Source organism: Trichosurus vulpecula, chromosome 2, assembly GCF_011100635.1.
Source record: "Trichosurus vulpecula isolate mTriVul1 chromosome 2, mTriVul1.pri, whole genome shotgun sequence".
Classification (NCBI taxonomy): Eukaryota; Metazoa; Chordata; class Mammalia; order Diprotodontia; family Phalangeridae; genus Trichosurus; species Trichosurus vulpecula.
Window position 1 is genome coordinate 55235342 of NC_050574.1, and position 26885 is coordinate 55262226.

The window sequence follows — 26885 nt, forward strand, 5'->3', positions numbered from 1 at the left end:
CTACCTCCACAGGGGACAGTGAGGCTCCAAGACTTCTGCCTGTCCTGTTTCTCACCCCTTGGGGTTGCTTTGATCTTAGAGGGCAGGTGTTGCTAACTGGGAGAGAAGATTGGTGACTATCCAAGGAAGACATAGATACTGCCTGATGGACAGAAAAGGGGAACCAGTTGGGCAAAGGAGGTGGGAGGAAGCCTTGAAAAGTGGCTGTGGGAATGCACACAGTGGGTACTCAGGGATGTGGGGCAGGCATAGGCCCAGAATTTTCTCCCCTGGTCCTCACAGCCTTTCTGTTCTGGGATACACTCCAAGGGGGTGGCATGAATGATCAGCCAAATGATGGCATGAGCCAATGCTAGAATGAGAAAAGTAGGCACAGACTAGACCTGTGCCCTCAGTTCCAGAAGCACTTGCTTTGGCCTTCTCATTAGGACTCTGGGCATTGCCAGGCTCAATGGTTACCTGGGGTGCACGGGCTGCCCGGCCCCTGCCCACAGGGGGCCCCAGGATCTTTCCAGTTGCCACAGCCTCCCGCAGCTGCTCCTCTGAGAAGGATGTGCGGTTCTAATAGGATGGATGGTGGGTCAGATCTCCCCAAACAATGCCTGGCACCAGAACCCTTAGGCAGTGCCAACCCTCCCCTAGGTGCTTGCCAGTGGGAAGTACCCAATCTGTATCATGCCATGAGTCACAGTTTCTCATTTCTGTGCTTGGCACATGGAAAGTGAGCTCCAGGTGATTGGAGGGTCAGTGCCAATGACCTGGTAATGTGGAATGACACCAAGGTTACCTCCTCCTGCCAACCCATGGTCAGTACTGGAGCCCAAACCACAGAGTAGTTACAGGAAGGTTGTGGGAATACTATTCTCGTGGCTTGGCCTGTGGGGCCCCTGCCTGACTACAAGCTTGGATGTGCCTGTAATGGACAAGCAGGGACTTGTGCCCAGGGTGTCACTATATCCCCACCACGGGCACCACTCCTGGGCCTCCACAGAGTATACAATCCCATTTCCCTTTGAATCTGTACTGCATGCTGGACTGAGGGGAATAGTAGGCACCCCAAATGCACACCAGGAACATGCCACACCACGCTCCATATGCCATACCTGATGTGCCCACCGTAGCCGGGCAAAGAATGCTTCCCTCTGGCAGCACAGGGCACCAGGAGAAAGAGAGAAATAGGAGAGGCCCCAGAGATCACGGGAGACAGAGAAAGAGAACAGTAGGACAAGGGGAGAGATATGGAGGATGGAGATGAAAGCAGAGACCAGGGACAGAGACAGGATAGACAGAGATGAAGGAAGGGTGGCATCAAGGAACAGAAAGACAGGGGAGACAGAGACATGGGCAGGGGACAGATAAGGAAGGAGACAGAGGGACAAGAGACAGAAGGACAAATAAATGGAGAAATGAACAGATAAGGGCCTGAATGATGGGTTCCCTTGGCCTAATCTGGAGAGGTGACATTAATATGGCAAGCCCACTGGGAGGAAGAAGGTGAGAAGCCATTATGGTCTCAAGGATGAAGAAAGGTACAAGCCCATAGAGCTCCACACCACCAAAAAGCATGATCTACCCTTCATTTGCTGCTTTCCTGACTCGGGTCCCATCCCACCAATGGGCACAACCAGTTGGGCATTGCCCTCACCCAGCCCACAGCAGCTGCTTGGATGCAGGACACCCTAACATCACAACCTAAAGGCAAAACCTTTCTACTTCATCCTCTGCCTCCTCTACCATCTCCATCACTGCCTTCGTCAACTTCATCATCGCCCTTAGCACTATCATCATGAGCCATTGAGCCATGAGTACAGGGAACTGGGCCAGCCCCCACTGCCCACCTCCGTGCCCTCACACCCTGTACCTTGTCTCCCTGGTAAAGCTCGGGGAGCTGCCAGTAGAATGACTCATGGCCCAGCTGGGCGAAGTTGCTGAAGGAGAGCTGGCTGCCCTCAGGCACTGGCTGCACTGTGAAACCCCCAGCCACCCGGCTGCTTCGCTGCCGATTCACCAGCGCGAAACCTTGGAAGTCACCAGGAGCAAAGGGGCTTGAGATCTAGCAGAGAGAGAGTAGGATGGTGTCATTTTTGGGCACTGAGTCTAGGCATTAAGGAGAGTGTAGGGATTGGCATCGGGGTGGGCACTGAGAAGGCTACAGGAATGCGTGCTGGGGTGGGCACCAAGAAAGGCTGAGACTCTATGGAAATGGGCATTGGGGTAGATACTGAGAAGACTTTTGGGACAGTGGAGACAATGTCGAGGTCCCCCCAGGAAGAAGGGGCTGGCTCTGGAGAAGTCCCGGCAGTAGGTAACAGAGGGGAGGGGAGGGCACAGGCCGCTGTGGGCCAGGGAGGTAGAGCTGGGGCGTCCGTACCAGGTGGCGGCTGTAGGAGGAGCTGACACACTGCTGGGTGACGCCCATACAGAAACAGGGCAGGCAGCCTTCGGGGTTGGTAGCACTCAGGTAGAAGTGATGAGGCCGGCAATAGCTGCAGGTGGGACCCTCCACCTTGGGCTGAGAAGGGGATGGGGCAGACATAGACAGACAAGGTTATCCATCCTTTTTGGTTCCACCTCCCACCCCAGCAGCCCCTGAGCTTCTTCCATCCCAATTTTTTTTCCGGTACTGTCCCTTCCTCTCCCTATAGGCCTGAGTCAAGGTCCTGGGGTAGGCAGTTGGCCTCCCTCAGAGGCGATAGGCATGCTGAAAAGGCCCCGGGCCTGCTAGACTAACAGCAGCTCACAGCAAACAGAGATTTAAAGATTACTTTCCCCTCTCAGGTGAAGAAATAGAATCATTCTCATTTTACAGATGAGAAAACGGAGGCCTAGAGAGATTGAATGACTTGTCTAAGGTCACATAGCCTGTAGATGGCAGAGTCAGGACTCCAACCAGGGTCTTTAAACCCACATTCAGTGGTCTTTCTGACTTTTTTTTAATTAATTTTTTTATTATGAACTTAACATTCATAACAAACATGGACATTTCAGGATATAAAGAAGAACAGAAATAAGGATGGTGTATGAAGCGGTTACACCCAGTTTGGTGTTGGAGGCAACAAAATGGAGAGGCAGCAGGGTATAGGGGATAGAGGGCTGGCCTCGGAGTGGGAAAGACCTGGGTTCAAATGCTGTTTCTGAGACACATGGCTCTTTGATTCTGGGCAAGTCCCATAACTTCGGGTCTTTTTGTTTTCTTCTCTATATTTTAAAATATTTTCCTGATGCTTGTTTCTAACTTTTCTGTGCATTGTTATCCCCAGTCCCCAGCTCCCCTCTCCCTCCATCAAATGGAAGTCCTCCTTCCCACTACAAAGGTGTAGAATCAATCCCCCGCCCCTCTTGCCTTCCTGTCCCACTACTCACCTTGCAACGACACTCCCCTGTGGCTTCACATTGGGTGCTGATGCTGCCCTCTGGGTCACATCTGCAGCTATCGGGGCTGGGACCAGGGCCAGGGCCGGGGACAGGTACGTCACCTGCAGAGAGAGATGGAAGGGAAACTTATGGCTTTCCCCCCTGCTCCAGACACCCCCACCGCTGCTCCTCCCACTGTGGACAGAGTGCAAGGGCCCACTCCCCATGGCTTCGGTCTTTCTGGTCCCACAAACTCCACTCACTTCGGCAGGACTGGCCCAGGCTGGGATTGCCATGGTACCCAGGAGCACACCTGGTGAAAACAATCAACTCATTAGCCATGAAAGTGACAGCCCAGCTTCAAAATACATCTGGTCTCTCTATAAAACACTTTCTCCATCTGTGATTTCATGGGGTCAGGGGTTTGCTGGAGGCAGCTTAAACCAGCTCAAAGAGAGCCGATTATTACATTTTCAGTGCGAGCATTTATACCTCAGAGATCAGAAAATGCTTGATTCATTGGCAGAGATTTAGTGACAAAGAAAATGTGAATAATATAGATTAAAGCTGAAAGTGTCTCCTGCCCACATTCTGCCCCTCCCTCACCCCGAACTCTGGAATCAGTGGTTAAACATTTTTCAGCACACCCCTGCAGAGGAGCTTTGCAAGACAGATATTACAAGAATGACTACCCCCATTGCACAGATAAAGAAACTGAGGAAGTAACCAGCACTAGGATCATTCAGTGAGGCCCGATTTGAGCTCAGTTCTCCTGTGCCAAGCCCAGTGAGCATTCCACTATGTAACATGATCTCCATAGGGCCATGGGCTGAAAGTTTGCTTAGAAATCATCTAATAGCAGGGGGAGGGAGGAAAATTGGAACTCAAAAATTATAAAAATGAAAAAAATATTTAAAATAGTTTTTATATATAATGGAGAAAAATTTAAAATATTCTTTAAAAAACTCCTCTAATCCTCCCCTCATTTTACAGGTGACAAACCTAAGGCTCCTACGGCACTGTGCCTCTCAAGACCAAATGCTTAAAAAATGGCACATGCAGGTCTAAGATCTAGGTCAAGTGTCAGTGGAGGCCTGCTCTCTGCCCACCCCTTCATCCAAGTCTACAGAACTGACCTGAAAACCAGGCAGCACCCCCAGCCACTCACCATGGGGAGGCAGTGTGGACCAGGGGAAACAGGCTTGGCTCTGGAGAAGGACCTGAAGGCCAACGTCTCCTCTAAGGCTGGGACACATCACTTAACTTTTCCTAAATCTTAGTTTCTTCTTGGTCTCTGAGGTTGGTCCTGTCCTGTTCTAGATCTCTGTTCCTATGACCTGCTGAGAGATACCCCCTCCTCCCACTCTCCTCTGGCTTCGCCCTCTTCCTGGGGACATACCTCTCACAGTGACGGCCACTGTGCGCTGGGGAGCAGGCATCGCAGGTGGGGCTGCCGTCGGTGTCCAGGAAACAAGTGTGGATCCCCCTGGGGTTTGGGGAGAAGAAGCTAAGCTGGAGTCAGGCCTGGGCTGGGGTCAGGGGGAAAGGGAGGATTCTCAGGGAGCATAGAGGTCAGCGCTAGAAGGAATCCTAGGATCTCGAATGTGAATTAGCACTGAAAGGAGCCTGTGAGCATGGACTATTACCAGTGGTCATTACAGAATGGTGGAAGGTAGGAACCGGAAGGCACCTTAGCGGTCATCTAAGCCGGTGGTATCAAACCCAAATGGAAATGCACTTGGGAGTTTTGTGGGCTGCAAGTATGAGATCTTTGATCTAGCCCAATCCCCTCATTTTACAGAAGAAATGGAGGACTGGAGGGCGAAGGACTAGACCAACGTCACATAGATAGTAAGGGTCGGAGCTGAGATTCGAACCCAGATTTGACTCCAAATCTACTCATTTCTATACCATGCTAGAATGGGGTGGAAGGGGAAGGCAGAAAGAAGGGCAAAGATAGTGAAACAAAGAGAAAAGAACAGGACCCGGGCATGGGCCACGTACTGGTTGTTAGAGGGTAACCCGTAGCAGGGGCATGGCTGGCAGTCTTCAGGGGAACCTCTCTGGGCATCACCGTAGTATCCAGCTTGGCAGCGTTCACACTTGGCACCCTCCGTGTTGTGTTGGCAGCCCTAGAAAGAAGACGTCAAGATCTTGGGTTCCTCTGGGTCAGTGGGGAAGCCCGGCCGGTTGTTCCCATTTCCACCCCATTCTGTGTTCTCTATCCCAAGCTAGGGGTTGTCTTTTGCTCACTCTCAAGTGAGGTGCCATAGGGATTAGAGCCCTGGGAGTCCTTGGCACATCGAAGAGCCCTGGCAGGGGCATCATCAGCCCCTGAGCACCGGGTCAGGGGTCACTCACCTGGCAAGCTCCGGTTTCCGGGTCACATATCACTGAGTGTCCATGGCAGCTACAGAGTTCACAAGTGCCCAGGTAGAGGCCGCTGGAAGTACGAGTGTATCCCACATCGCAGTACTGAGGGAGAAGGCATGTCAGGGATAGGGGAAGATGGGAGTGGCTAGCAAAAGACCACCCTCCCATCCCAGATCAGAACTTCTTCCCTTGGCTCAACTGTTGGCAGGACTGCCCAACTCTAGGAGCTACAAGTTGGGGAGCGGGGATTAAGCCCCCTAAAGGACAAGGAACAAACCCAGGGCCAGGAGAGCTCTTTGGGGCAGGGGATGTAGGACTGAAAAGAAACCTTAACAGATCCTCAGGACCCAACTCCTCATTTTATAGGAGAGGACACTGAGGCCCAGAATGACTTGTTGGAGGTCCCACAGGCAGTAAGCAGCAAAGCTGGGATCATAACCTCATCCCCGCTTTCTCCAGGAGGAGGGGAGTTCAGGGACAGACTGGTGGTGAAGGTGGGTGTGGGTGTGGGTATGCACGGATGCTGGGGCTTACCTGGCAGGATGGACCTTGGTAGCCAGGTGGGCACACACACTGCTCCACCTCCACAGCCTGCTCCAGCCCTGTGACCTGGGGCACTGCCACATCCATGTGCAGTCCAGAGAGCCTGATGAAGGGAGGAGGGCATGGAGTCACGGGTGTTAGAGATCACCCAACCCCCACCCCACCCCCACTTTATAGAGCCTGAGCACAGGCTCATACAGCTGAGAAAGTGGTACAGCAAAGAGATGAACCCGGGTCCCCTGAGCCCCTATACCCTGAGTGGCAGAGGTCCACCTGCCATCCTCCGGCCCCCTCCCACCTCATTCTAGGTCACACAATGAGAGATTGCAGAGGCCAAAGGACCCTAGAGTCCAATCTGCTCACGTTGCAGATGGACAGGCCCAAGGAGGTAAAGTCATCTGCCCAGGGCCACACAACTAGTGTGTATAAGAGGCAGGATTGGAACCCAGGTCCGCTGACCCCAAATCTAGGGTTCTCTGAATGACAGGAGGCCTACCTTTTCTATCCCTCCCCAACCTCACTCTAGTGTTCATTTCCCCCTGCCCTCTCTCTGCCCACTGACCCCAGAAACCACCCAGCTCACACCTAGACTCCCCCGAGTGCCTGCCATTGGCCCAAGCTTCCTCTCCTTTGTGCCCCAGGCCAGGTGCAAACCTCTGGCGAGGTACCTGCTCTCTGCCTGGCTCTCGGTGAAGGATGCTCGGATCATGATCACATCGATGCCCGCGAGGGCCATGAGCAGGTGCTCGCGGGTGGCTGGCTGCCCGTCGGCCCGGCGCCAGGCGTGCTGCCAATGAGAAAGCATAAATCCTGATGGTCTCTGAGGAAGGCCTAAGGATGCAGGACTAACCTGCACTCATCCCTCCAAAGAGGGTGGCTCATGCTGACCAGACACTGGGTGGGGAGGACGACACTGGGCCCACTGGCTTGAGGAAGACACGTGGACATGGACCCTGCCCCCTCCAGCCTAGGGGCTGGGGCTCACCTCTCGGAAGGGCACAGAGAAGGTGCTGGGCTGGCCAGGCACAGGTTCCCTCTGGGCATGGTGCTCTAGGGAGATGCCATTGCCTTGAAGCAGGACGAGCGGCTGCCCGTGCAGGGATGGCGAGCCTGCCTGCGGCCGCTGCGTGAGGGTAAAGTGCAGCTCTCCTCCATAGGAGGTCACCTGGGGAAGGGGAGAAGGGGCTGGATTACATGGCAATCAGCTCCAAGGACACGTGCTGGAAAAGAGCCCCCCTCCAAGATAAAGGCCCCTAGAATGGCACCTAGAAGGCCTGGGTTCAATGTGATCATTAGCTGGCTGCAAGACCTTGGATAAGTCTCTTCACTTCACTGTGCCTCAGCTTCCTACTCTGTGAATTCAAGGTAAAGGATCAGATGATTTCTTCTTCCTTTCAGCATTGACTCCAGATTGCAAGGAGCTTTCTAGATCTAATACTCTATATTCTAAGGGCCCTCCCAGCTCTGACATTCTGTGTTCTAAGGGCCCTCCCAGCTCTGACATTCCGTGTTCTCAGGGCTCTCCCAGCTCTGACATTCTGGGTTCTCAGGGCTCTCCCAGCTCTGACATTCTGTGTTCTAAGGGCCCTCCCAGCTCTGACATTGTGTTCTAAGGCCCCTCCCAGCTCTGACATTCTGGGTTCTAAGGGCCCTCCCAGCTCTGACATTCTGGGTTCTAAGGGCTCTCCCAGCTCTGACATTCTGGGTTCTAAGGGCCCTCCCAGCTCTGACATTCTATGTCCTCAGTCCCTCCCAGGTCTGACATCCTGTGTTCCAAGTCCCCTCCCAGCTCTATCTGAGTTCTAAGGCCCCTGCCAGCTCTCATACTCTCTGTGGCCCACACTTACTGGTTTGCTTAATTATGTCCCTCCTGTATGGGTCCTTTTTCCCTGGTCATATTCAGCAGACACTGATCAGGACACTCTCCAGCTCCCTGCACATGCCTGCTTCTCTAGGCCCTCCATGCCTCAGCTCAGGCTCCTTCCTCTTCCTGGGATGCCTTCCCTTCTTTCTAACTGTTGAATTCCCACCCATCCTTTTTTCCTTCCTATATTTTAAATCTAACCTTTTGTTTAGAAGTTTTATTGCTGCCTACTAATTTGTATCACAGTCATTTCTGAATATACCTGTTCCTCTTAACTGGAGTGAAATCGAATGAAAAACCAATTAACACAGGATGACATTTGGCACATTCTATCCCTCTCCCAATGAAAGGCAGAAGGTCATTTCCTCCTGTCTTCTTTTCCCTCTTGTCCCTTGTCCGCTCACCTTGTCTCCTTGGAATCTTGAGGGCAGGTTCCAGAAGTAGGTGCCAGGGAGCAGGCTGTGGAAGTCAGAGAAAGCCAGCTCCCCTGGAGCAGGGGAAGAGATGCCCTCACTTGTGCTGTGATCACCGGCCGCATTGGACAGGCTGAACTGGGTGTGATCACCAGCCTGGGAGGCCCCATGCACCTGGGAAAGAGAGAGTACGGGCCTAGGCTGAGGGAGGCAGGAGGCCTTCTGTCTGCCCCAGCGCCCTGCCCAGCTTGAGTCCAGCCATGGAGTCTTGGGAGGACCTGCCAAAGTTTGCGCCTGCTCGGGGTCCACAATCATCTCCAAAGAACAAAAAGGCAACGCCGCCTAGATTTGTACTGTGATGTTTCCAAGACCTCTCTGTGAAGGGAGGCCTACCATAGATGCAGATCATAATCTTCTTGGTGCCTTATGAGCCAGTTTAATGGATCACGGGGCTTGAAAAAAAAATTTATCCCCAGGAGTGCAGCCCTCGGGGACTTAGCCAGTTGGTCATCAGTTGACACAATCTGTCACCAGACCCATACTTGAAGCTTTTCCAGTGGGACAGAACATACCAGAGCTTTTGAGAGCCTAGATTCATCTCTGTACCAAAAGGAAGAATCAAGCGCATCTTTTCCAATAATAATAATAATAATATTTTTAAAATGGTCTCAGGATCTGCTATGGCTGGAAAGAAATCATTCCTCCAGCAGCCAACTTAGTGTACCTCCTGACACTGGGGAAGGCTAGTCCAAGGATCATGGGTATGAAAGGGGCCTCAGAGGTCATCAAGCACAACTGATGTCACAGTTCACAAGCTTACAAGATTTACACATCCCCTGATTTAACAGAATAGGAAACTGAGGCACAGGGAAGTGGGGTTTGCTGAAAGTCACACAGATATTAATTATGTGGCAGAGCCAGATTTCAGACCCAGGTTGTCTGACTCCAAATGTGCTCCCGATATTGAAAAAAGTCCATCCTCTACTAGTTGACCTTGGTAAGCCGGGGTCCAGGGTCATAGGAGACTAGCTCTGGAGCTGGAAAGGACCCCAGAGGCCATGGGGAGTACAACCCATTCCTATGACAGATAAGAAAATGGATGCCCAGGCCAGGGGACTTGTCCAAGGTATTATGTAGCAGGACATCATTTGAACCCAGGCCTCTTTCGACTGTGTCTCACATGGTCCTCAAACAATAGACACATGGAGGTCTCCAGATCTTAAGATTTTATCAGCTGGGTAGTACCTGCTACGGCCTGCACTCAGCTGGCATGGCCTTTGCTGACTCAGGATGCCTCGGTGCCATGATGAGGCATCCGAGGGTAGCATGTGAATCACACCAGAAGCCCATCTTCTCCTAGGCAGTTTATTTGGGGAGGTGAATGCCCACAAGGCTCGGAGCTCCCTTGGGCAGGTGCCCATCCTCTGACCTTGTGGTCCAGCTCTGCCCCACTCACCTCTCCCCACCCCCATCTCTCCCACATCCCACTTTCCCCATACCTGGTCCCGGCTCCAGGTGGAACTGGTGCAGTAGCGACTCACGCCCATGCAGAAACACTTGAGGCAGCCGTCTGGATTCTTGGCACTCAAGTGGAAGGTGCCGTCCGAGCACTCATTGCACAGGCGGCCCACCACGTTCGGCTACAATGAAGGGAGCGTAGTGTCAGCTCAGGAAGCGTCCTCAGCCCCAGTGTGGCCCCCAGGGGTCTGGAGGCAGGCAGCCAGAGGAGAAGTATGCAGGTCCTTGGCCCTTTTAGAAGGTCTCTCAAGCCATGATGCCTTGGTCCTAGAGCTATGGGGGTGTCATTGGGGTAAGAGGTGGGGCAGGGGTGGGTGGTGATGAGAACGGAGGAGGGAGGAATGCCAAGGATCATGGGGGGATGGGATCCAGAGCCTGAAGGAGTCTTGGAGAAGGGCTAATCCAACCCCCTTGTTTTACATATGGAGAAACCGAGGCCAGGAGAAGGGAGGTGGCCTGCTCAAAGTTAAATATAGAGCATCAATTCTACAAATGCTTCCCCTTTCAAACAGATGATCTTCCATTTCCTCTCTACGTGATGCATGTGCTGAATTATTCACTGGATTGTGAGCTCCTGGAGACCAGCACTGCTTCTGGCTTTCTTTGTATCCGTAGCACTTAGCATACAGTAAGCACTTAATAAATGGTTGTTGATCAGCTGACTGATGAACCTCAGATCCAGCAATAATTATTTTTTAACAGAAAGGGGACTTGGGAGATGGGAGACCTGAGTTCCAATCCTGACTTCAAGGCCAATTAGCTGTGTGACTCTGGGCTAGTTCCTTCTCTTCCAAGCCTCAGTTTCCTAATCAATCAAGTGGGAATAACAGCACACTGCTGCTCTCACGCGATGGTTGGTAAAAACCTTAAATATCTCCTGGGCACTGCCCACCTAGCAACGTGCAGTGCCTCGACCCCAGCCTTGCAACTCCCGAAGGTCATACCTTGCAGCGGCAGGATTCTCCAGAGGCGCCAGTGCTCCCCCGCTCATCACAGCGCACAATCGCCTGGTCTGGGGAACAAGGGAGGGGGAGGACAAGGTGTTGATAGGACCTGAGCAGGGACAGCACACGCAGGAATGGTGGCAAGAAGGATCGTGACAAAAAGGGCACCAGCAGCACTCAGAGGGTCACGGCAGCTGGGAGGGGTGAGGAAGGAAGGCAGCCTTGGGGAGCTTAAGAGTTTTATTAGGAGCCAAAAAATAGGGAAAGGGTGTGATTGAAAGCTGAGATTGGGAGACACTACTGGATACTGGGGCTGCCGGGTAAGGGCATTCAGGGGACCTCCCGAGGCCCCGTGGGAGTAAGGGCTAGTGAAAGGAGGCTGGAGAGAACCTCAGGCTGGCATTACTCACTGGTGATTGGTTTGCATTTGCCATTAGGTTGAATAGGGTTGCCTTCGTAGCCAGGGGCACAGCTAAGGAGAGAGAAACCTGTGTCAGCAGCACTCAGAGTTCTTTGGGGTGCTGCATGACCCCCACTTCTCCTCTGACCATGCCAAATGGACCCTACCCTCCATATCCTGCCCTCACCTCTCACAACGGCGCCCAGTGTACCCAGGGGCACAGGCATCACATGTGGCTTGGCCATCCGTGTCCAGGAAACAGGTGTCTGAGAACCTGTCAGTATCAGAGGGGAGTTGGCACAGGGCACCAAGTAGATTAGGAACTGGAAAGTCAGTGGGGTAGGCATGGGGAATCAAGGGTAGGTGGGCATTGGACACTGTGGGTGATGGAGCACGGACACTGAGGGTGATGGACATTGGCACGATGCAACTAGCAGCTCTACTGTTGTGGATCCAGGTCCAGAGAAAGTGCCAACTGTACATTGTCTGAAGCTGGGTGTACTCACCATTTCTTAGGACACTGACCTTCGGGAGGCATCGATGTAGGGGCAGGGGCAGGGCCGGCAGGCAGTGGGGGAGCCACGTGTGGCATCGCCAAAGAAACCGGGTTTGCACTTGTTACACTGAGGTCCCTCTGTGTTATGTTGACAGTTCTGGGATGGCAGCAGAGAGAGGGGCTCAGAACTCAGATCCCCAAATGCTCCCAGAAAACAATCATAGGCTCCCCAGGCTGGAAAAGAGCTAGTCCAACCACCCACCAGTGCACAAAGCCATCCTGAATCTGCTTGAACACTTCCAGGGATGGGGAGCTCATCACCTCCAAGTTCTACTGTGGGATGCCTCTGATTACTCATAGAGTTCTTTTTCCTGAGTCAAAATCTCTTACTTCCTGGGGCTAAGCCTTTTTCCCACCATGAGAACTAGTCCTGGTTCTCCCTTCTGGGGCCACATGGAACAAGTTTTCTTCCTCTGTCCCATGACAGCCCTCAGGCCTTCCTAAAATGTGCTCCCAAAACTGACCAAAAGAGTCTAGATGGTGCAGGACAGGGCCAGACCCTCACCTCCCTAGACCTGTCCCCATGGGACAGCAGAGTCTCCGGGCCCATGGGCACCACTCACCAAACAGTGGCCGTACACAGGATCACAGGAGCTGGCATGGCCGTGGCAGTTACATCCAGAGCAGGTGCCCAGATAAGGCCCGGTAGGCACTCGGGTAAAGTGGGCATCACAGCTCTCGCAGGACAGGCCTGAATAGCCGATGGGACATCTGGTAGTGAGGGACAACACAAATCATCATAGGCTTAGAGATGAAAGGTTCTGCTGATCAACCTCTTCAGCCCATTGAAAGACTAATAACTCAAGATAGCATGATAGGTAATTAACCCAACAGGTAGAGACCAAGCTTCAAGGAAGGAAGACCTGCTATTAGATCTCTCTCTGATACTTACAACTGCATGACCCCAGGCAAATGACTTATCTACTCTGTCACTACTATCTACAAGACAGGGAGGGCAGAGATCTGTGTTGGTGGAGGGGAGTTCCCAGTAAGATTTCCCTACATAGAAGAAATTGCACATCCTTCCGATGCCAATTCACATTTCTAGAATTTTTTTTTTGTTTTTTGGAGGTAATGGAGTTGAGTGACTTGCCCAGGGTCACACAGCTAGTAAGTGCCTGAGGCTGGATTTGAACACAAGTCCTCTTGACTCCAGGGCCAGTGATCTATCTACTGGGCCACCTAGCTGCCCCTCTATAATTCTTTAATGTACAGAAAGCACCTTTCTTACAAGAGCCCAAGAAGTAGGTTCATAGGGTTTGAAGCCAAAAGAGCTTTAAAATCATCTGGTCCTAAGGTAACCAAAGCCCAGAGAGGTAAATTGACCTACCCAAGGTCACACAGGGATTAAGTGGCAGAGTCATACTTTGAACCCTAGCCTTCTTGGTATAAATTCAGGGCTCTTAGGAACTCAGGAGATTCCCTGCCCATGGAGGCTCCAACGATGCCTGGGTATCAACCCTCAGCCTTCCCCCTGCCCTGGCCCTGCCCCAGGGGGTCACCTGCACTCCTCAACGCTGTGGACACGCCCATGGGAGGTAGGGCCAACGGCTGTGGTGTCCATGGCAATGTCACTCAGCCCCACGCTGGCCATCTTGTTGTTGTACACGGTCTGGATGAGCAGGCCCTCCAGGCTCTGCAGGGTCTGGAGCAACTCAGCCCTTGACACTGGCTGACCCGACTCATGGACCCAGTGCTCCTGCAAGCAGCGGTGGGAGGGAGAGGACCACTCAGCTCCCTGGACTACCTTGGGCTCTCCTCCCGACCCCTTCCCCACCCTCACCCCCATCCTCCCCTTCCCTTCCATGCGCTCCTCCACCCTCTCCAGCACCCTTCCCTGTGTCCAAGTGGGGTCAGTCAGGCATTTCTCATTTCCAATAAGCTGCCTACAGTATAAAGAATGACCTTCTTATCCTGACATTCAAGGCCCCAGACAAGGGCCCACCTCCTCCAGGAAGCCTCCCCTGCCAGAGGTTCTTCCCTCCTAACAGTTCTTTTCGTGTTTGTCCTTCCCATTAGAAGGTAAGGGCGAGTCTAGCTTGTTATTCCCAGGGTGGAGTGAGGGGCCTTGCTCATGACAGACACTCAAAGATTTGTTGGCTTCCATTTGACATTTCTGTGTTGGCCTTACTATTTCCATTTTACAGGGGGGAGCCTGAGGTCCCGAGAGGGGATGTTACCCACCTCCTTAGTGGTACAGGAACCCAGAACTCTTGGGATTCTTTCTCAGAACCCAAGCTTGCGCTCTCTCTGTCAGACTGTCCATGAACCCCACAGGCCATCACTCACCTCGGTGAACTGGACCTGACGCTGGTTCAGAATGCCAGGGTGGGTGGGCGTGTGGCCCCTTGAGGAGAGGCGGTGTCCACCCCCCACAAGCACCACGTCGACCCTCTGCACAGGGTCCAAGAAGCCCCGAGACACCTCATAGCGAACTTTGTAGCGGAGGAAGCCTCCGTAGGAGTCCACCTGACCCAAAAAAGAAAGAACTGGCCATGGGTCTTGCCTTTCCCTGGCATGACCTGGCCCCTGCCCACAGATATGCAGCACCAATCCCTCCCTCCTCCAGAGTGTGCCTGGGGGCAGTGCCCAGCCTCACCTCTCTGGGCTCCCCAGACCCCGACTCTGAGGCTCTGTCCTCAGTCCTGCTGCTTCCTCAGCCCCAGGGTCTATCCACCCACCTTGTCTTAAAGGACCTATGGGCATGGACAGCCATGTATCACATCCCATAGTGAGCATCAGAATGCAGAAGACTGCTCTCCAGTCAACAGAATATAAGCTCCTTGAGGGCAGAAGCAGCTTTTACTTTTGTCTTTGTATCACACAAGTGCCAGCATACAGCAGGCACTTAATAAATGCTTATAGAAATGAATTAGCACTGGAAGGTATCTTAGCAATCGGGGGTCAAGTCCCCTAAATTTGTTGTATCTTTCATTGTTATTCATTTTATTTCTGTTGATATCTTTGTTTCTGTCACCTTCATTTCCACATATGTCCCTCCCCCCCAGACACCCCACGAAGCAAAGACTAAAAAGGAAAGAAGTGGGGGAGGGGAGAGGAGTGGTTTACCCAAGCCAACCATGCATCCGTGTGCTAGCTTTGCAAGGAAGGAGGAAGGGGCATTTTTAACTCCTCTCCAGTAACCTGCCTTGAGATGCCTGCATAGGCCGGACGGCTTGTCCACAGTTACAATCTGAATCAGCCAGACCTCCAACCCGAGCCTTCTGACTCCCAAGTCAGAAGATGCCCCACTATAACACACTCCTCTGCTTGGCCACGGTCAATTCCCTCTCTGGGTCTTCAGACCTGGGACCAGCCTATTCCCTCCCAGTTTTAAGGGTACACGGAGTCTACATTTAGACTGAGAGACACAAACCCCTCCCCCTCCCACTTGCACCCATGAGTGGGTGTCCTGGCCCCCTCACCTTGTTCCCAAGGAACTGCTGGGGCAGCGCCCAGAAGGAATTGAGGACGAGGAAGCGGCGTGACAGGTCGACCAGCTGGAACTCCTGCTGCTGGGGGTCTACCTGGAGCTGGGTGGAGGACAGGGGCGGCATGCCAGGCTGGGAGGGCATCGTCACATTCACCCCTGGTAAGGAGAGGAGATGCATGAGGGCTTTGAGCCCCAACACCGACTCCTCCAGCTGCTCCGGACCCTGGCTGGCTGAGGCCAGAAAGCCACACGGCCTGCCTGCCCGTATCATCCCCCTACTCAGTCTCTAGGGGCTCTATTTCCTCCCAGACCAAACATTAAATCCTCTGTTGGCATTTAAAGTCCCTCCCTCTCCCTTCTTTTTCCTCTTGGCTCCCCTTCCACATACTGTAGGACCCGGCTACATTGGCCAACTCGGAGCCTTTCCCCTAGCTGTCCACCTTACCTGGAATGTTCTCCCTCTTTTCTCTGCCTCTTAGCTTCCCTCATGACTCAGGTCCAATCCCCCTCTCTGCAGGAGGCCTTTTCTGGGTCCCTTCCCCTACCCCCCTACTGCCTTCCCTTCTGAGGTCAGCTCCCATTTGCACCATACATATTTTGGCTGTATGAGGCTGCTTGTAGGATGTCTTCCCCATTAGAAGGGAAGCCCCTTAATGGCAGAGACCTTGCCTTTGAATTCTCGGCTCAGGGCCTGGTATATAGTAAGCACTTAATAAATGCTTGCTAACTGCTACTGTCCCTCTAGCCCCCAGCCCAGGATTCTAGCTTGGGCCTGAAATCTATACCTAAGGAGGCAATGGCCCGAGATTGAACAACCCTCGGGCAAACACTCTTTCTAGGGGGTGTTTCTTCCCTACCTCCATCATTAAAAAATGAGAGGAAATTTCCCCCCTCCCTAATGTCTCCAGCTTTCATGTTTCTAAACAGTAATTCTGAGAGCAAAGTAAGCTAAACATGTCTAGTCCTAGCAAAGACTCGGGGGAAACACAAGGATTCTGTCTTCAATTATGTAAAAAGCTGCCATATGGAAGTAAGATTCCGTTTTTTTCTGCTTGGTCACAGAGGCCTAAATGAGGAGTTGGGGGACAGAGAAATATCCAGGAGGCCAGCTCTGACTTAAGAGAAGGCAGAACTCAAATAATTTGATTGCTCTAACAAGAAAATAGGTGCCTTGGTTCTGTGGTTCTAGATCCTGTGTCTCTGGTTGAGGCAAGGCCGGATGCCCACTGGTGGGAGGGATGCCTGCTTTGAACAGCGATGGCTCTAGACAGCCTACAAAGTCCTTCCAATTCTACAGGGCTATGAGTCTAGCCAAGTGATCTCAGACCCGTAAAGGGCCAAGAAACACAATTACTCAGTAGATTATAGAATCCTACATTTAGAGCTGGAAGTCTGGAGTCATCTTCAGCCATGTTTGACTCTTTGTGACCCCATTTGGGGTTTTCTTGGCAGAGATACTGCCCTCGGTCCTGCTGAGTGCTCTGGTTCCTCGGTTCCTCAGCCCCAGGGTCTACCCACCCCCCTTGTCTTAAAGGACCTATGGGCATGGACAGCCATGTGTCACATCCCATAGTGAGCATCAGAAAGCAGAAGACTGCTCTCCATTCAACAGAATACAAGCTCCTCAAGGGCAGAGGCTGTTTTTACTTGTGTCTTTGTATCACACAAGTGCCTGGCACACAGCATTTCCTTCTCCAGCTCATTTTACAGATGAGGAAACCAAGGCAAACAGGGTTAAGGGACTTGCCCATGGTCACACAGCTAGTGAGTATCTGAGGCTGGATTTGAACTCACAAAAGATGAGTTTTCCTGACTCCAGGCCCAGCGCTCTATCCACTGAACTATCTGGCTGGCCCAGAAAGGGCCTTGGGGCCATAGGTCTAGAGACAAGGAAACTGAGGCACACAGAGCTGTTGAGACTTGCCCAAGGTCGCAGGTAGTGAGCTTCGGAGGAGGAGTATGAAGCCAGGTCTCCTGACCACTACTTCTCACTGTCTCACTATATTACCTGGGTACCAGTTACCTAAGGCTGTGTGCTATCCAGCCATCAGACTGTGTTTCATGAGAGTGGCGCCCTGGCCATAGTAAGCTGCATTTCCCCCGCTCACCCCCAGCCTGTACTCTATCCCTAGTTATTCACAGGCCTCTGTATCCAGTAGGAACTTTATGTCTGTGGAATGAATGATGTATATTTCCATTTTCCTCCCTCAAACTGGCAATGTTACCCACACCCTGCCCCTCTGGTTCCCACCCTGAGGCAGCCCCCAGCTTGGGTTCTAAGAGGACAGGCCTCCATGCAACCCTGGCCCACCCTCCCCCTACCTTTGAAGTCATTGGGTCTGTCGAATCGCAGCTGGATCACATCTCGGTAGCGGCTGCTGCTCTGGCACAGGCTGGTGATGCCAAAGCAAAAGCATGGCAGACATGTGGCGCTGTCCTCCTGGTAGAAATGCCCATCGGGGCAGGGACCTGTGGGGCAGAGGGCATCAGCATCAGAAGCCTTGGTCAGGGGACAGCCCCTGAGGCGGAGGTGACCCTTCACTGGGGTAGCCTCATCCCTAGGAGGGAAAAAAATGAATGCGCCCAGAGCAGCAAAAGGCTTGGCCCAAAGTCACAAAGGTAGGATTCGAATCCAGGGCCTCCAAAGCCAGGTGTCTTTTGATTATGCCCTACTCCTACCAGGTGAGCAATAAAGAGCTGCCCCTCTCCCCATTCCTGAGAGGAGGTGGAGGACTGGTTCAAAATCCCAGCTCTGACATTTACTGTCAAATGAGATAATATATAGAAAGAACTTTACACAACTTAAAAAATATTAATGCCAATATTAGCTATCAGTCACTAGCTGGGTGCCCTATGGCATGTCACTTCACAATGGGCCTTAAAGGAAGGAAAGGACTCTGGGCAATGAGCTGGGTGGAGAGGATGGGAGAAGGTGTTATCTGTTGGGGGGCCCAGCACGAGCAAAGGTGCAGAGGTGGGAAGGAACTTGGCTTGTATGTAGAATGGTAGGGAGGCCATCCTGGCAGGAACAGGGAGAGGCTGTGGAAAGGACACTGGCCTTTGAGTCAGAGAGCTTGGGATTGCATCTAACCACCGAAGCATGTTACCTGTGTGACCTGGGATCACTTTACCCTTCTAGATCTCAACTTCCTCATCTGTAAAAATGAGGGGATTCGACTAGAAGGACTCTGAGGTCCCTCTGGGCTCTGAGTCTATGACCATATGATCCCTCTGAGCCTCAGTGCCATCACCTGTAAAATGGGCATGATAATAAATGACACCTCTACCTCCAATCTCACAAAGCTGCTCTAATGAACCTTCAAAGCTCTGTAGGAATGGAAGTGACTTGTTATTGTGGGTAACACTGACAGAAGGAAGAAGAAACAAAAGCACTTATTAGGCCCCTACTGTATATCAGGCCCTGGTTAACTACTTTACAAATATCACCTTATTTGAGCCTCACAACGGCCTTGAGAGGCAGATGCTGTTATTACCCGAGGCAGACAGAAGTTATGTGACTTTCCCAGGGTCACACAGCTAGAGTGTCTGAGGTGGGATTTGAACTCAGGTCTTCCTGACTCCAGGCCCAGTACTCTATCCACTGTGCCACCAGCTGCTTCTAATGGGAATTCTGGAAATCTGTGAGGGCTGCTTTCTTAGGAACATTTTTCCAGCCTGGAGAGGGGGACGCTGATGGGGCCATCAAAGCTCCCATGTCTATAGCCTGTTATGGTTTGCAGAACACCTTCCTCACAGTGATACTATTGGAGGGAGGTAATGTGAATGTGGGTGCAATTATGCCCATCTTACAGATCGGAAAACCACAGCTCCCAGGGGCTGACGTGCCCAGAGTCACACAGCTGGTAAGCATCGGTCCAGACCCAAATCCTGGTCTCCTGCCTCCAAATACAGCTCTTTTTTCACCATCCCCAGCCCCAGTTTTTCCTTCACAAGAGCCCTGAGGAGTGAGATTGTTCTCCCTTTTTGGCCAGTGCATTTTAAATTGCAGCACAATGGAGGTTGCAGCCTTCCCTGAGCCCTCTGCCTGTTTCCATTTGGAGGAGTTCTTGGGGATGTCCTCATGGGTCCCCAGCTGGCCTGGCTGGCACTGGCAAGGACAGAGCTCTCCCCTGCTCCATCCATGGCATTCTGGGACATGAGCTGTCAGAGGTCCTCCCTCCCACCACCAGAGCCCTCAGATGTTGTCCAGGGTCAGTCTGTGCCCCCTGCCTGCTTCATACCTCGCTGGGGGATGAGCTCCAGGACACCGTCTGGGATGCCAAACACCATGCCCCGTGAATTCATGGCCTCACACGTGTAAGCTCCTTGGTCGGCCTCCTTCACGTCCTGAATGGTCAGGGTGCCCCGGCCACCCTCACTGGTCACTTTCACCCTGGGCCATGGTACAGAGAAGCACAAAGTTGAGCCCAGGGCCTTCTGGGACCAGGGGATCCCTCCCCATCTAGAGTCCTTGCTGCTGGCAGGAAGCCTGGGCTAATGTCTCACCATACCTGGGGTGGGAGGGGATGTGGCCCCAGTTGAGTCTCCAGTTAATGATGGGGGTGGGTACCCCTATGGCCACACAGGTGAAGGTCACCGTCTGGCCTCGGGACACTTGGACTGACTCCTGAGGTGGAGTCACCACCTGGGGGGGCACTGTGGGCACAGAGGGAGAGGATGCTGTAGGTGGAGGGGAAGGAGGAGCTCTAAATGTGGGGGGGCACAGGGGCAAAGAAAGGGGGCTGAGGAAAATTCACTGGACAGGCAGAGAAATGGGGAACCAGAGAAGGAGCAGGGGGTCAGGCAGCAGGGGAAGCCACGAGTAGAGGCCCCAAGATCTGCTCTCAGATCTTGCTCCAGAAGCCAGAGCTTCTTCCCTGGCGCCCTCCCTTCCCACTGTGCTCACTGCAGCCGAACTCGTCCGAACGGTCTGGGCAGTCACTCTCATCATCACAGTGGAAGCTGGACGGGATGCAAGTGTTGGTGGAGACGCAGCGAAACTCGGTTGGTCCACAAATCTCCCCTGGGAGCTTGGGGGCTGTGAGGACACAAGGGGAGGTGCAGCTCAAGGCAGAGGGCCCCTGGGACCCAGGGGGAGATCACCCACAATGGCACAGACATTCACACACAGAGGTCTTCACACACTCATATCACGTTGTGTCTCATATTAAGGTCACACACATCATAGCAATGTCTCATACATATGCACACACACAAGGTTACACCCAGTCCGTGTCACACAATCCTATACAAGAGGTCACACAGACACACCATCTTACTTAGGTCAAAAGAGTCTCTGGCACAGCTCTCTCTCTCTGTCTCTCTCTGTCTCTCTCTGTCTCTCTCTCTCTCTCTCTCTCTGTCTCTCTCTCTCTCTCTCTGTCTCTCTCTCTCTCTCTCTCTCTCCCCCACCCCCAGCCCTCTGTCTCTCCCCCTGCCCCTGGCACAAGAATCAGAGCATTTTAGAGCCAGGAGGGACCTCAATAGCCATGTGGTCTAATCCTTTACAAATTATTCCAACCCAATTCCTTTGCCAGACTAACTTCCTTAAGCAGAGATCTAGGCATGTCCTTCCCCCATCAGAAATTGTCCACCAAAGCTCAAACCCTATTCCTGACACTCAACCCCTTCCCCATCTGATGCTGCCAAACCTGTCCGGCCTCCTTTCCCTCGACTTGTACTTTGTTCAGCAGAACGCCAATGTGTTTACCATGTAATAGTATCAGTCGGTCAAGCAACATGCACTTTTTAAGCACCTGCTGTGTGCCAGGCACTGCAAAGTTTTGGGGATACAAAGGAAGGCAAAAGACAGTTCCTGCCTTTAAGGAGCTCCTGCGGGGAGATGACATATGAACAATTGTGTACATGTGAGATAAACACAGGATAATCGGGAGGCGAGCTACCTGTGCATAGATTTTTATCCTCCGATGACACAGTTCACGGCAAAAAGTAGGCGCCTAATCAGTGCTCGCTGACTGCTTCATTGATGGTTAAGTTCTACGAAGACAGGAACCCCTGTGTTCTCTAAACTTTGCGTCCAGAAATAAGTGTATTACATTAACTTTGTATCTCTCCTAGGGCCTTGGATAACGTCTCCCGAGTGGCACAAAGAATGTCACAGTAACACACAATCACAGTCTCAGACACACAACATGACAATGCCACAGTCATACACAATCATACGCAGACACACAACGTGACAACGTCACAGTCACATAGATCAGTCTCAGACACAAAACATGATGTTAGTCACACATAATCACAGACACACAACACAAAGTCACAGTCATACACAATCAGTCTCAGACACACGTGACAATATCAGCCACACACAACCATACAGTCTCAAATATACAACATGACAATGTCACAGTCACACACAATCAGTCTCAGACTCACAACATGACAATATCACAATCACACAGATCAGTCTCAGACACAAAACACAATAATGTCACAGTCACACACTGTCTCAGACACACATGACAATATCAGCCACACACAACCCTACAGTCTCAGATACACATGACAGCGTCATAGTCACCCACAATCATAGTCTCAGACATACAATATGACAATCTCATAGTCTCACACAACCACACAGTCTCAGACATGACAACATCACCATCAGTCACACACAACCACACAGTCTCAGATACATGACAATGTCAGTTACACATAATCAGTTTCAGACACACAACATGACAATCTCATAGTCAGTCACACACAACCACACAGTCTCAGACTCACAACATGACAATATCACAGTTACACACAACCACACAGTCTCAGATACAATGTCCCTTAGTCTCTTCCTCTCATACGCACATTTTACCCCATAAAAAATGTCATTGGTGCAGGGGTCCTCCTACAGAGGCAGCTCCTTTAGGTAAGGTGGAGGGCAGGAAAAAGCTCATGATACACCCTGGCTTCCTGACATTGTCACCTCCTCCTTGCTACACTAAGCCTCTGCCCAAAATGGCCATGGCCAGCCCGTGGCCAGGCAGAGGATTCCAAGGGAAGACCTCTGGAGCCAAAGCATCTCATTCTCTCCCCAGCTCCCAAGGCAAGCGTGAGCTAGCCAGGTAGCAGGTCTGGCAAGAGAGGGCAGCTCTGCTGAGGCTGGATGGGGCTGGTACCAGCCTCAGAGGGGGAGGAGGAAGAGAAGGTAGGAAGAGTAGGATGCCAAAACTGGACGGCTTTCCCCTCCGCGGGAGTGTCTTTCAATGCAGTCCACTACTTGGTTTAGACCACTTGGTTGGAGAGGCTGCGGGGAGCACTGGATAGGGGAGCATGTATGCTCCAAACTCAGCTCTGCTACAGACTCCCTGCATGACCCTGGGGAGCTCAAGACTCTCCTCTCTAGGCTACACTATCCTCATTAGAGCATTACACTACATGATCTCTAAGGTTCCTCCAGTTCTGCCACCCTGGATTCTAGGCCTGTTCTAGCAAGTCTATCAGTTCTATGTTCTAAATATTTGCCAGGTTTTAACTCCCAATATTTTAAGCTACCTCCTAGCCCCAGACTTCTTTGTTCTAAGGCCCTTCCCAGCACTAACATTCTTTGTTGTAAAGTTCCTTCCATCTTTAACACTCTGTGTTCTGAGGCCCCTCCCAGCTCTGACATCCTGTGTTCTAAGGCCCCTTTTGGTTCTATGACTTCATATTCTCTGTTCTTGGTGGCTCCCAGCTCTTCCATGTCCTACGCAATACTAGCTAAGTAGAAATGGTTAGGGCATTATAAATGACAATGCTGGATTAGCTTGCACCCTGACTTAGTGAGGCTAAGAGGTAGCTGTCCTCCTCCCCTGATTTAAGGGGTGGTTTGTAGACTCTTCCTGGCCTGAGCTGGGGGAGGGAAAGGGGACGACTAGGCATTTGAGGACTCACGGCAGTTTTCTTCATCAGACCGGTCATCACAGTCAAAGTCCCCGTCGCATCGCCAGAGCTTGAGGGCACAGCGCTCATTCCTGCACTGGAATTCGTTGGGCTCACAGGGCAAGGAGGGATCTGGAAGGACAAAAACCAAGGGCTTCTGCCAGTGATCTCCCCAGTCCCCAAAGGCCTTCTACTTGGACTGGGAGGAGGAGAAGAGAGGGGTCTGGGGACATCCACGCTTCAGTTCCTGCACCATCTCACTCACCACAGTTTTCCTCATCACTGCCATCCTTACAATCCTCTTGGCCATCACAGAAATAACTTTTAGGGATACATTGCCCGTCAGTACATGAGGCTTCATGGGGTTCACAGGGCTTGGGTGGGCCAGCTGCGCCAGGTGGGCTAACTGGGAGGTAGGCTAGTGCGGGTACTGTCCACGCTATCTGCGGCATGGTTGGGGCTGGGGTCTTTGGGGGTGGTACTGTGGGTTCTGGTGGAGTGGACTCCTCTGTAAGCAGATGATGGAGAGAAGAAATACCAATGAATTACCTAGAAAGAGGAGTCCTTGCACCTGGTGCCCACTTTCTGGTTTCTTGTCATGATCTTCTGCCTCACATGTCTAGCCAACCCTCCCCAGTCCTTTCTTCCCCATTTCTCATTCCCAACAGCCTACTCCTTACCACAGGACTCCTCTAGCCCATTTTTCATGCCCACTACCTTGACTGCTCCACACCTGAACACTACCTTAGATGCACTCCCATCCCCACCTGATTTTGCTCCATGCCTACCCTCCCCATCACCACCTTGACCCTCACCGCAATCGAGCTCATCAGACATGTCCCTGCAGTCTGGCCGCCGATCACAGCGATACTCTAGGGCTATACACTCATTGTGGGTCCGGCAGGCAAATTCTTTGTCCGTGCAGAGCCGAGAGGGGGGTGTCACTACAGGAAGATACGAATGGTTGGAGAAGTAGGGAGGGACAGGTAGTTAAGAAAACTGGGGAGAAGAGAGGTCTCAGAGCATGAGGCAATGCCAGGCCATGGTCAAGTGAAGGACTTGGGGAAAGGTCCTTGTCCTACGGGTGCAGACCAAGGCTTCTTAGCCTATTGGGCTCCAGGGTATCCTAGCTCTCAAGCCCTGCTGGACCGCTCATATTCTTTTCACATTCATAGCAATCAATGCTTCTATCTTCTTACCCTCTTTGATGCCAAGGTAGGATCTGTGACTGATGACCACCTCCCAGGTAATCCACTCCTCCTTGGGTTTTCGTATCACTACATTATGATTCTCCTCCTACCTGTCTAACCCATCCTCCTCAGTCTCAATGCAGAAAAACCATCCATGTACAACCCCTATGCGTGGGTGAGCCCCCAGGGCTCTGTCCTGGGCCCTGTCCTCTTTTTTCTCTACACTATCTCAGTGATCTGGTCCACTGGAGGGATTCACCTAGCATCTCTCTACAAACCATTCCCAGATCTAGGCAGCCAGCCCTCATCTCCCTCTTGACCCTGTGTCACCAGCAGTGATGTATGTCCTGGATGACATGTAGGCATCTCAAACTCAACGTGTTCAAAAGAGACCTCACTAACTTCCCCCTTGAACCTAGCTCTCCTGCTAGCTTTTCTATTTCTGCCAAGGGCATCTCAAGCCTTCCAGTTGCCCAGGTTCCCAATCTAGGAGTCCTCTTTGACCCCTCACCCCCAAATATGAATAAATTGCCAACTCTTGTCAATCTTCCCTCTGCAACATCTCTCCCATATGTCCCCTCTCCTCTTTCTACACGATGACCCGTCTGGTGCAGCCCCTCATCACCTCTATGGCAGTAGCCTCTATGGCACCTCAGTCTGCCTCAGGTCTCTCCTCTCTCCAGCCCATTCTCAGCACAGCTGCCAGGCTCTGCACATGTCACTTCTCTTCTCAATATACTTCTCCCCATTGCCCTAAGACCAAGTAAACATTTCTCTCCTTGGGATTGAAAGCCCTGCACAACCTGCCCCCAGCTTCTCTTTCCCAGATGAGCACACATTATTCCTTCCAATTCCAGCCATTCTGCTGTTCCCCATATAAGATTCCATGTTCTGCCCTTGCACAGACTTGTCTCCCATGCCTAGACCTGAACCTTCCCATTCCCTTTAAGGCTCAGCTGAAGAGTCTCCTTCAAGGTCCTTCCTCAGCCCCCCACACCAAAATTAGGTATTTCATCAGCAATATATGATGGCATGGTGGATGAAGAGAGGGCCTTGGGAAGACCTGGATTCCAGTCTCACTTCTGACTCAGGGCAAGGCATTTAATATCTCAATGCCTGCAATAAGCCCTCTAGATTCCAAGAGAATGTTCCCAGGTAGTAGAGGGAATTTCTCACAGATCTAGTAAAAAAATTCTTCTATTTCCTTAGGAAAAAATGTAGTGTTCTCCTAGTAAAACATAAGCCTATTGAAGACAGGGGTGGTCCCAATTTTCTATTTGCATTCCAAAAATCTAGCACATAGTAGATGCTTCAGAAATGCCCGATTGCCATTAAGCGTGGAAGCTCTGGTTGGTTCATCCCATGTGCCAACACAGAGGGTTGAGCACACTGAAACAACAGCAATATGAACAAAGCTCCCATGCTTATAGTATTTTGAGGTAGGGAGAAGAAATACTACCTTGATGTGGCACATGGGAATAATGAGGAGTAAAGGAACTATCCGGTGAGCGAATGAATGAGTGAATGTGGAGGAATCGTGCTGGGCTTGCCTTTGGCTATCTGAGAGGGGGCCTACTGAGCAGCATAGGGCAGTATGGCCCCAGTTCCTGGTCCCAGAGAGGACAGATGGAGCAGGGGCCCAAGGATGGCAGGATTGGGGCTGGAAGGAATTCTGGACAGGATAGACTCTTTGAATATGGAATGTTAGAGGTGATCGGGCTCTTGGAGAACAGAATATTAGAGCTGAAAGGGACCTTAGGAATCTGAGGCCCAGAGAGGTGAAGGTTCTGGCCCAAGGTCACACAGCTAGCAAGCAGAAGTTCAGAGATCTGAACCCAGGTCCTTTGACCCTAAATCCAGTACTCTTTCTGCCACACTCTGCCTTCAATTTCTGTTTCTTCCTCACCCTTTTTCTTCCATCCCAGGGCAGTTAGTCGGCTATTGGCCATGAGGTATGCTAAGAAAACCCCCTCTCTCAACTTAAATATATCTCTTCTCTGCTTCCTGGTACATTTAGTAATTTGTTCCTTTGGGGTGAGCCTTGGCTTGTCAGTGCAAATATGCCTGAGGGAGAGTAGGGACACATTTCATCTTCCATACTCGAGTATGATGTTTTGGGGAGGTGAGGGGGCTCCGGGAGGAGATGCCTTTGGATGGGAGGAACACAGAAAGGGAAAGTGGAGGACAGAGAAAAGGGGTGAACCCTGGACCAAACCACTTTTCATTCTGGATCTGACAGATGGCCGAGGAAACGGATATCAGAGTCTCCAGCCCCTGCGGCACGTCTGGGGCCATGAGTCTGACTGACATGGTTGGGGGCTTGGCACAAGCTCCAGGCTTGGTCAGTACCTGGGAATGGGCATAACACAGAGCCTGTGGTACACATGTTATTAAAAGATGAAGGAAAGCTCAGGGC

General features: G+C 51.9%; 1 protein-coding gene across 1 annotated transcript in view; it reads right to left on the reverse strand.

Moving 5' to 3' along the window:
• The window catches only part of HSPG2 (heparan sulfate proteoglycan 2), a 122286-nt gene that overhangs the window by 77560 nt on the left and 17841 nt on the right, over nt 1-26885 (reverse strand). The window contains exons 8-34 of the mRNA XM_036743736.1: nt 24095-24223; nt 23545-23787; nt 23292-23411; nt 20305-20436; nt 19910-20054; nt 19640-19791; nt 17721-17867; nt 15391-15554; nt 14255-14434; nt 13468-13664; nt 12529-12676; nt 11935-12062; nt 11597-11683; nt 11420-11481; nt 11010-11077; nt 10047-10187; nt 8539-8721; nt 7256-7435; nt 6939-7057; nt 6262-6373; nt 5716-5829; nt 5359-5486; nt 4754-4840; nt 3618-3667; nt 3364-3476; nt 2372-2512; nt 1862-2053 (exon numbers count right to left, since the gene is read on the reverse strand). Of these exons, the coding sequence (XP_036599631.1) occupies nt 1862-2053; nt 2372-2512; nt 3364-3476; nt 3618-3667; nt 4754-4840; nt 5359-5486; nt 5716-5829; nt 6262-6373; nt 6939-7057; nt 7256-7435; nt 8539-8721; nt 10047-10187; nt 11010-11077; nt 11420-11481; nt 11597-11683; nt 11935-12062; nt 12529-12676; nt 13468-13664; nt 14255-14434; nt 15391-15554; nt 17721-17867; nt 19640-19791; nt 19910-20054; nt 20305-20436; nt 23292-23411; nt 23545-23787; nt 24095-24223 (3662 nt within the window). The remainder of the gene's footprint in view (nt 1-1861; nt 2054-2371; nt 2513-3363; nt 3477-3617; nt 3668-4753; nt 4841-5358; nt 5487-5715; nt 5830-6261; nt 6374-6938; nt 7058-7255; nt 7436-8538; nt 8722-10046; nt 10188-11009; nt 11078-11419; nt 11482-11596; nt 11684-11934; nt 12063-12528; nt 12677-13467; nt 13665-14254; nt 14435-15390; nt 15555-17720; nt 17868-19639; nt 19792-19909; nt 20055-20304; nt 20437-23291; nt 23412-23544; nt 23788-24094; nt 24224-26885) is intronic.